At 52.0% G+C, this 10,209-nt stretch overlaps 1 protein-coding gene across 9 annotated transcripts in view; it reads left to right on the forward strand.

Annotated features, from left to right (window-relative positions):
* Positions 1 to 8,633, forward strand: part of MYCL (MYCL proto-oncogene, bHLH transcription factor) — a 92,054-nt gene extending 83,421 nt beyond the window's left edge. For 6 of the 9 annotated variants that reach the window (XM_064589379.1, XM_064589380.1, XM_064589381.1 and 3 more), the window contains 3 exons: positions 1,139 to 1,251; positions 2,288 to 2,792; positions 5,771 to 8,633. In XM_064589379.1, the coding sequence (XP_064445449.1) occupies positions 2,297 to 2,792; positions 5,771 to 6,369 (1,095 nt within the window). In that variant the 5' untranslated portion in view covers positions 1,139 to 1,251; positions 2,288 to 2,296 and the 3' untranslated portion in view covers positions 6,370 to 8,633. Of the gene's footprint in view, positions 1 to 1,138; positions 1,252 to 1,282; positions 1,951 to 2,287; positions 2,793 to 5,770 lie in introns of those variants that run through there. The other 3 variants (XM_064589378.1, XM_064589383.1, XM_045898000.2) reach the window with 2 other exon arrangements.
* Positions 8,634 to 10,209: the final 1,576 nt, after the last annotated feature.

The raw sequence follows: 10,209 nt of genomic DNA on the forward strand, positions 1-10,209 counted from the left end.
CAAATCCTTCCAATAAAGTTATTTTATTCTTAAGTTTATCTAGGGTTGTTTTCTGTCATGTAGAACCAAGAATCCTGACTGGTACAGCACCCATCTCAGACATCTGTGGACCAGAGAGCAAGTTGACAAAAGGCAGTTCCAAACCCTCTGCCTTAGGACTGCAACCAAACCTGGGACCTTTCTGATCTGCACCTTCATTCAGAACAAAGCAGGGCACACAGGCTGTCTCAATAAAATCTAGTTGGCTAAGTCACTAAGTCCACAAATATCTGCCAGAAGCTGTTCTAGGGACTGAGGCTACAAAGCTAGTAAGAACTAGTTGCTGCCTTCAAAGGTGTCCCACGTGCATTTTAGACCCAATATATTCAAAACTGAGGGTGTCATCTTCCCTGCCTTTTCTCCCAACCCATACATCAACTCACACTTTGTGTATGCTCCAACCACAGTGAATTGCTTGCACTTCTCACTTCCCTCTGCTGAGATGTCAACAGTGAGTACTTTGGTGTTCTTAGACCACAGGAGTGGGAGGAAAAGAGACAGCAGGCAATCTGGCTGCTGATTGTAGACAGCGACCAGACCTTGAATGCCACATAGAACATTCTAGATGTATGTATGTATGTATGTGTTCTAGATGTATGTATTGGTTGCTAACCCAAATTACTTTACTTGGCCTAAATAGAATGACCATATAGTTTAGCTTTTCTTTTCCCACGAAAGGCACAGAAGATGGATGACATTTCAGAGGGCTTATATGTCCATCATTTTGGCCATAGATGCAACTGCAAGCAATGGTCCCATTTTACAGATGAGCAAACAGAGGCTTCAAGTGACTTGGCCCCACAGCTAGCAAATAGCAAAGCAAAAGCTTGAATGAAGCTTCTTGACTCCAAATCCCCATTTTCTTTCCTCTAGTAATATAGCTCCTACAGGGCTGTTTTGTGTGTGGTGCGAGGGAAGGGAGATTCAGCCCAGACCTAGACACTGGGAAAAAGTTCTCCTCCTTACCACCAGTGCACCAGGGGCTAAGTCTGTTTTACTTGCCTGTCTTCTTGGCCTAGTACCTTCCCTACTCTATCGTCTTAAAGAAAGCCTCACAATACCCCTGTAAGGTAAGTATTACCATCCCTTTATTTTATAGATGAAACTGAAGCTCAGAAAGGTTAAGTTTCACGCTCCAAAGTCCAGAATCTTCCTACCTCGCCTCTCTGACGTCCAGATTTGGACCACTGCGGTAAAGAAACTGGCCAACAGGTGATAAAGAGGATACCCGGGACCAGCCCCACTTCCGGGCTGAGGGCCGCCAGGTGGCGCGGTGGAGGTGCGCCAGTCCCCCCACCTACACCCCGACCGCGGGGCAGAAGCACCTGAAACAAGCCCGCCAAGCGGGCTCAAGGGGCGGGGCAGGGGGTAGCCCTATTCCCTAGCCCGGAGTGGGCAAGGAGTGCGGCCTTAGTTTGCGTGCTGGGGACGGCCCAAGCCTAGCTGAAGAGTCACGCCTCCACTAGACGACCCTCGAACTGTGTCAGCTCGCTGCCTGCCCTGCACGACCCAGCGTGCCATTCATTTTGGGGGGGCGTCCAGGGAATAGAGTAGAGCCGCAGAGAGCAGCCAGGAGGGGTGGGGCGGAGACTCCACCGCCCCCACCTGTCGGCGGCGGGGGCGGGGGGCGGGGTCTGTCCCGTAGGGTCCGCCCCCGGCCCCAGAGCCCCGGGCGCGCGACGAGATATAAGGCAGCTGGAAACAATGCGCCTGCATCTCGCGCTCCCGCGCCGATCCCGGGAGCGTCCGGCTGTCGTGCGCGAGCGAGGGCGGGGACGCGCGCGAAGGGGGGCGCGCTCTTGAGTGCGGGCCGCGCGCTCGGTGGCGCGCATGTGCCTGTGTGCGGGCTGCCGGGCTGCCCCGAGCCGGCGGGGAGCCGGTCCGCTCCAGGTGGCGGGCTGCGGGAGCGAGGTGAGGCTACGGGCCGCCGGGGGGCGGGCTGCAGGCTGCCTCCGGGGCACCACGCGCCCCCGCCCGGCCCGGCCGGGCCCTGGGAGCTGCGCTCCGGGCGGCGCTGGCAAAGTTTGCTTTGAACTCGCTCCCCGCAGCCGAGTCCGCGCGCTGTGAGCCGCTTCCCTGGGCACGCCGACCCAGGGCTGGGCTTCCCGGGACGCGAGGGAAGGGCGCGGGCTGCCAGCCGGGAGGTTGGGGAGGGACGAGAGCCTGGCAGCTGTGCTGTGCTGGGGGACCTGGGGACGCCTCCTTCCCCGGCCCGCACCCCATCAGCCAGTCCCCTTCCCTCCCGCAGGGAGCGGACATGGACTTCGACTCGTACCAGCACTATTTCTACGACTATGACTGCGGGGAAGATTTCTACCGCTCCACGGCGCCCAGTGAGGACATCTGGAAGAAATTCGAGCTGGTGCCGTCGCCCCCCACGTCGCCGCTCTGGGGCTCGGGTCCAGGCGCCGGGGACTCAGCCCCCGGAATTGGTCCCCCGGAGCCTTGGCCCGGAGGGGGAGCCGGGGAAGAGGCGGAATCCCGGGGCCATTCGAAAGCCTGGGGCAGGAACTACGCCTCCATCATCCGCCGTGACTGCATGTGGAGCGGCTTCTCCGCCCGGGAACGACTAGAGAGAGCGGTGAGCGACCGGCTCGCCGCCGGCGCACCCCGGGGGAACCCGCCCAAGGCGCCCGCCGCCCCAGACTGCGCTCCCAGCCTCGAAGCCGGCAACCCGGCTCCCGCTGTCCCCGGTCCGCTGGGCGAGCCCAAGACCCAGGCCTGCTCGGGGTCCGAGAGCCCAAGCGACTCGGGTAAGGACCGCCCCGGGCCATCCAAGAGGGGGGCACCCAAAGGGTGGCCAAAACTCTGCCGCTGTCTGAGGTCTGGCATTGGGTCCTCGCAAGCCCTTCGGCCACCTCCCCCTTTCTCTGGCTGAAGCTGCCGGTGTAGCCCCCGGCGGTGTCTGTCTGGCACGTGGGTGTGTTAGTAAACAGTTTGAAGAAGTGGCGTGGGAGCCAGCGTCCTTTTGATGATGATTGAAGCCCCAAGGGACAAGGGAGACAGGGTGAGGCTTAGCGCTTAGAGTGGACAATACTAGGATTGGACTGTGGGGGATTTCTTCCTCCGGAGGCTGGAAGGGGTCCCTTAAAGGTGACTCCAGGCTTGAAGTTTTTTGTTGCTGCCACTTTCCCTGGAGAAACTCACACTCCCCTAGGGAGAGAGGAAGCTGAGGAGCCTTTTGTGCAAAGCCAAAGCCTTCACCCTTTAAAAAATCTAGTTTCCTGTCTGCTTTACTTTAAAATGCCAATAATGCCCTCCCCTTGCACCCCTCCCACCCTTTACCATTTGTGCCCCACACAATCACTCACCAGACGGGCAGCAGAGCAATGAATGCTCCCCATTAACAGATGGAAAAACTGAGGCTTAGAAATAGGAAATCACTAGAACTGAGCCCCATCTTCTTTTGCCCAACCGTCCATTGCAACCAGGCACTTTCTTGATGTTTCCAGCGTCTTCATGGTAGCTTATCCCGGAAGGGCTACACCTTGGTTTGTTGCTTTGGTCTGAGTTGGGAAGATGTTCCTCTAGCTCCCTCCTAATTTCACCTGTAGGCTCTGTGTAGCTGCTTCCTTGCATTCAACAAATGTTCTTTGGCCCCTGCTTGGTACCAAGCTCTGAGCTAGGTGCTGGGGTCACAGATGGAACCAGCTTCCTCCTCCACCCTTGGATGCAAATTTAAACCTCACTAAGGGCAGACTTTGAGCATCCTGTGCCACCAAACTACGATATTCTTAGCCTAGCCTCTTAGACCTCTAACCAGGAGAGAGACTGGAGAGGGTGCTTCTATAGGGTGCCAACTGACTAGCATCAGGTAAATCCGGACCTAGAAAACTCGCAGTAGCCTTTAAAAAGAATAACTTTTACATGACCGATTGAGAGGGAACTGGGGAGTGGGTATGGAAGTTGTCATACACTTGAGGGGAAAAATAAGGATAACAAGAAATTAAAAGTCAATTTTTTTTTGGTCCACTGTGTTAAGGTCATTTTTAACCTGCTTGCTTTCAACACCAAGAGCTCATGTTTGTTTAATGGCTGGAATGGGAGTTTTGAGATCAAGAAACCAATAAAGATGTATCTCTACAAAAGCTGATGGAGTGGTAGAGTGGAAAGCGCATTGTCTGGGGAGTTTGGAGATCTTAGTTTGAGATCCAGAACATTACAAAGGTGATATGCGGACATGGCTGATCTGGATCTCAGTTTCTCCTGCACACGAGAGGGTTGGACTTGATTGTCCAGCTGAGGCCATTTCCTTGTCTGGGTAGAGTTAGACCATCTCTGAAAAGAATGGTGTCTTACATTATTTCTTCGTTAGGCAGAACCTTACCAGCTATGAGGTTTAACACTGAAATATTAAAGGTTTGGGATGTGGGGAAGCCTCCTGAATCATTTTCTGACTTGCCCTTTAACCTGAACCTGTTTGCAAGCTCCTGGTTCACTCACAGGCCACATGGCCCAGAACAAAATGCAACAGATTGCAAACAATAAAGAGGGGGGGGTGGGGAGAGTGACTGACGGCAAGGCTCAGCCAATACGGGCTAGGGGCTGGGTCAAACAGCATTCCAAACACAGCTTAGCCAGCCAATCACAGGCTTTGTGGCCAGGAGGGCTGAATGGTCAGGTTTTATTAATGGAGAAATAATGCGATTGTCCACACAATGGAAGCCTTCCTGACAAAGGGGCTCAAGCATCCTGATACTCAAAAGAGGCCGAGAACTGAGCTCTTCTGTTGTCAGGCTGAAATGCATTAAGGTGGCCCTCTATGTGGGGGCTGCAAAATGCGTGAAGCAGGAAGGAGGTCCCCTATTTGCACCTCTCCGTGGTTGGGTAGCCTAAGAGACCTGTGAGCCAGGGAATGACGGGGGCATTTCCAGGCGCCTCCAGGTCCCTGGTGTTTTGGCCCTTGTATTGGGACAGTCTGTTGCTGCTCAGTTCCCTGTCCCCCGCACAGGTCGCTTGGAAATGTTTGCTTGTACCTTCTGAAGTTCCAGCAGCTTTTGCCGACAGGCGAATACAAATCCAACCCTCTTCTGGTCCAGGGAAGGGGGTGGGGCAGGCGACCTATAAAATGATGGATGTCTAGAAACCCATTGAAACCAGGAGCAAAATGCTCCTCAGGGAAACCCGTTCCCTCCCCCTGTGGGTGAGGAGGGATGGGTTGTAGCCCTCCCTTCTCAGAATCTTCAGCTGAAAAGGATGGCAGAATTGAGAGGTGGAGGAATAATAGGATTTATAACTTGTGAAAAGTAACAATTCCCCAAGTGCAGACTGTGCTGGGCAGGAACAAAGGGCAGCTCTGCCCACAGACCCCTCATTTACAATTCTGATGGGGCATGAAAGAGCCCGACCGGGGAAGATCTTTATAGCTAAACTTTGTCCCAGGGCCGATAGCTCTTTCTCTCCATCCCCTCGGTGGGGGAGGGGAGCGCCTGGGCAGACTGGGGGCTGTTGGCTTGGGTCTGCCTTTTGTTCTTATCTAAGCCTTGCTGTGCAAAAGGAAATTGGAGAATATTTTCCTTCTTGCTTATTTCCCCTTCTTTCCTTCACGCTGCCCTTACCCCCTTACAAATGAACCAGTTGTCTTTCTCCTCACTTCAATCTGTTTATATCTAAATGGGGAAAATGTCAGCTCCTTTCCCAAGCCCCAGCGTCAGGTCTGTGTGTGTGTGTGTGTGTGTGTGTGTGTTTCTCATGGGGTGTGTTTCTTCTCTGGATCTCTCTTCTTGGACAGAGGGTGAAGAAATTGACGTCGTGACAGTGGAGAAGAGACAGTCCCTGGGTGTACGGAAGCCGGTCACCATCACGGTGCGGGCAGACCCTTTGGACCCCTGCATGAAACATTTCCACATCTCCATCCATCAGCAACAGCACAACTACGCTGCCCGTTTTCCTCCAGAAAGCTGTTCCCAAGGAGGGGCTCCAGAGAGAGGTCCCCAAGAAGAGGCTCTGAAGAGAGATGCCCCAGAGGAAAAGGAAGAAGAGGCAGATGAAGAGATTGTGAGTCCCCCACCTGTAGAAAGTGATGCTCCCCAGTCCTGCCACCCCAAACCTGTCAGTTCCGACACCGAGGATGTGACCAAGAGGAAGAACCACAACTTCCTGGAGCGCAAACGGCGGAATGACCTCCGTTCTAGGTTCTTGGCCCTGAGGGACCAGGTACCCACCCTGGCCAGCTGCTCCAAGGCCCCCAAAGTGGTGATCCTGAGCAAGGCCTTGGAGTACTTGCAAGCCCTCGTGGGGGCCGAGAAGAGGATGGCCACGGAGAAAAGGCAGCTCCGATGCCGGCAGCAGCAACTGCAGAAGAGAATTGCATACCTCAGCGGCTACTAAGTGACCAAAAAGCCTGACTGCTCCGTCTTACAGAGACTCGAGTTTATTTTTTCACCTTCCTTCTCCCCCTTGGTAATTTGCACATTTTGGTGACGGTGGGACCGGCGGAACAGTACATTCCAGAATGCAGTGCAGCCGGTGCCCACACTCTAAGGGCTTGCGTTCTTGGAAACCTTGAAAGCCAGCTCTCCCTCCTCCCTGACTCACAGGAGCACTGGGTTTTCTCTGCGCCTTTGGCTTCTCAGGCAGGCAGCTGACTGAGGAGACCTGGGGTCTGCCTAGCTCACTAGCTCAGAAGAAAAGCCTGACAGATGCTATGCAACAGGTGGTGGACGTTGTCGGGGGGCTGCAGCCGGCATGAAATCTCACACTCCGGATGAGCTTCGGGCTGGGAAAGGATGCTCCCACTGGTGTCTCTGGGGTGATGCTGGGACAGCTGGGCCTGGACGCTCTCCCTGAGGCTCTTCTTTCCAGGAGACACACGAGCTGTCTTGGGTGAAGACAGGCTCACAGACTTGATCAACATGGACCATTACCTCACTGTCAGACACTTTACAGTAGCTGAGGAGTTGGAAACCTTAAATATATATATATATATATATATATATATAAATAAAACAATGTTAGCACCCCTCCTCCCACTCTAAATGCTACGACCTTGAGAACATTTAAAGAGCTTGGCCTCTAGATTCTTTGTCTCAAAGCCCTCTGGGCCCTATCCTCTGAGGGAAAAACCATTCTGTCCCCACAAGGGACTTTTTTGTTTCCTTCTGCCTTTGTTCTGCAATGGGCTCTACAGCACCCCTTTCCCACAGGTCAGAACTATTTCCCCAAGACCCTGGGAAATGGGTCCTAGCCTGCGGCCTGGGAAAGGCTTGGAGTCCTGGCTGTGAACGTGTTATCTGCCCAGGTGTTTTCCATCTTGGAATCTTTACTCGAGGCAGATGTCAGGCACCTCGGGAGGGAGAACTCTACCACTTCCTCTTTCCCACTTCCCTCTCATCTCAGTCCCTGACTGGTAAGTTTGAAGTTCTACTAGAACCATGCAAACTGTCCTTCTAGTGCAACTCCAAGGAGCTAGCTTGCTGGCTCTGCAGCCACCCTTGGGCCCCTTGCCAGCCTGACATGAGTCAGATCTCTTTCCCAGCGTCTGGGCCTTACCGAAGTTCTTGCTAGGAGAGCTGCTGGGACTCATCCAGTGCTCCAGAAGGTGGACTAGTTTCCTGGTGGGTTTTAAAGGAGCTTCCAGGAACTCTGCTTAGCCGACCATGGATTTTGCCCCAGGTGAACTTGGTACCTCCAAGTGGATTCCAGGTGTAGCCTCCAGTCTGGAAAAGCATCCAACCCAACAGGTGTCCTGTGGGCAAACTCAGGAGCCCCTAAGCCTGGCCCAGAAGAAAGATCAGCCCCTCCAGAATCCTGCCCAGGGCAGCAGGTGCCTACTGGCTGTGGTTTGGAAAGTGGGGGAGGGGAGGATGGTAGAACATTCTCTGTGGCTCTGCAAAGCCAGCTGCTGCTTCCAAACTTATTATGCACAATGGTCTGTTTCTGAGGTTGCTTCATGGCCTCAGAGAACCCCAATGGAAGTTTGGGAAAAAACCTCTCTACCTTCTTGAATATGGTTTTCGGGAGCCAACTGACTTCTGGAACTGTCTTTGGAGAACAGGTGGGATGTAGGTTACTGATGTATCACCTGAATAGCTTGTGTTTTATAAGCTGCTGTTGGGTATTAAGCTGGGAGCAGTGGTTTGTTTTATTTGTTTTTTTTTTTAATACTGTATTTTTGTATGCCTTTTGCAAAGTGGTGTTAATTGTTTTTGTACAAGAAAAAAAAAAACAACTCTTGGGCAATTCTCCTGTTGCAAGAGTCAGATTTATTTTGAAAGGCAAGTTTACCTGAAATTTTGTATTTAGTTGTGATTATCGATTGCCTGATTTTAAAATGTTGCCTTCTGGGACTTCTGCTAATAAAAGATTTCTCAAACATGTCAGAGTGGGGGCACCTTATGCCAACCAAGTCCCCCTGAGCCAAGGAAAACAATTTTAGGGTAACCACCAGTGATCTAGAGGGTTGCATTTCTCCAACCATGTTGCTAACCAGGTCATTCCACTTTGGGTTCCTGAGATGCCATTTCAGACATGTCTAAACAACGTCGGTGCAGTGCTTGGTGTACTTAGTGAACGTGAAATTCTCTTGTGAATTGCAAGGAGTGCTGAATTTGTACTTTAGAAGGTTTGAAATCCCAGTTCCACTACCTAACTTGTTCTGTGCCTTTTAGCTTTACCTCTGTGACCCTTAGTCTCCTAATCTGTAAAATGGGGATAAATACTAGTGCACAGGGGGTTGGCAGGTATTAATGAAGTAGTAGACTTTAAGCCCCCTTTTTTTTTTTTTTTAAGATTTATTTATGTATGGGGGTGGGGTGGGGCAGAGGGAGAGGGAGAGAGAAACCCAAGCAGACTGCACTGAGCCCCGAGCCCGACGAGGGGCTCGATCTCAAGACCCTGAGATCAGGGCTCTGAGATCATGCATGACCTGAGCCGAAACCAAGATTCGGATGTTTAACCCACTGCACCACTCAGGCGCCCCTAAGCCACTTTCTAGAGTATAAAACCTTATATTCTTTAAGGTGGTACCGTTCTTACCTTGGTGATCCGATGACTTCGCAGGATGTCTTAAAAATTCTCTACAGTTTTGTGATGTAATGTGATTTTTTTTTTCCTTTTCCCTCAATTAATGAAAGAAAATGAAGGCTCCCCTTCCCTCTCCCATCACTCTCATAAACTTGCCATAAATGGAAGAAAGGAAAATTGAATAATCACCATTCCTTAACCGACTGAGCCACCCAGGCGCCCTGTAATAACCATTCAGCCATCAGCCATTCCTGATAGAACACTGCCTATACGAAAGCACTCTGCTCCCTCTTACGTAGGACACCACAACCAACTACTTGCCGGGGCCAGGGAGGAGGGAGACCGAGGTTCTCAGAGTGAAAATACAACTGCCCAAAGTGACCGGGCTAGTAAGTAAATGAATTGGGATGGAAACTTGCTTTGCCTATCTCCACAGCCTGAGGTCTTAATCACTGCATAATAACGACAGCGTGTTTTGTTAGCAAGGGGTGTGTGGGGGAGGTAAATATGGAATTCCATCACTTAACTGCTTGATGGAATTGTCTCTCCTTGGGGCCATTGTGCCTGCCACTTATTGGGATGAGCTAGAGCAAATGTTCCATGACTAGTCACTGTGCCGCATTTGTGGGCTGGGTGGCTTAGTTTTGCCCCAGAGAGCCCCCCACCCCCACTCCAGGTCTGGGAAAGGCCAACAGTTGCTGTTGGGAAAGGCCATGAGCATCATGGTGGAGGGAAGCCAATTTGCCTCAGTTAATCCTTCCTTACAGCTCTCTCCTGGCTGGTATTGCCTACCTGCTCTCCCTCTCTTATATAGCCTGAGTAGAGTCAAAAAGCTCTTATAAATTCCTCACATTTGCAAAGTGCCCCTCATCACAATGTGTAAGTATGCAACCTCTGCCACAGAGTACCGGAGCCCAGAGCAGATTCTGGCTCAAGGTCACAACAAAATCAGAATCCCAAACCCAGTCTCCTGTCAGGTAAACTTTCTACCCCATCCCCACTGCCTCCAAGTCACCAAACCTAGTTTGTAAGTAGTTGTTTGATAAAAATAGGCTTGCATTGTTGGGACTCTCTTCTTAGAACTGCAGTTCCCTCTTTCAGTTCTAGTCACTCTGCTCCCAGTATACTCATCCTGCTTCTTTGATGCCATTTATCAAGAGACTAATTTGTAGGACTTCTCTCCCTTTCCTGGCCTTGAAAGAATTC

This window comes from Mirounga angustirostris, unplaced genomic scaffold (genome assembly GCF_029215605.1).
Source record: "Mirounga angustirostris isolate CCGP_5_RB_7025 unplaced genomic scaffold, mMirAng1.0.hap1 SCAF_4, whole genome shotgun sequence".
Classification (NCBI taxonomy): Eukaryota; Metazoa; Chordata; class Mammalia; order Carnivora; family Phocidae; genus Mirounga; species Mirounga angustirostris.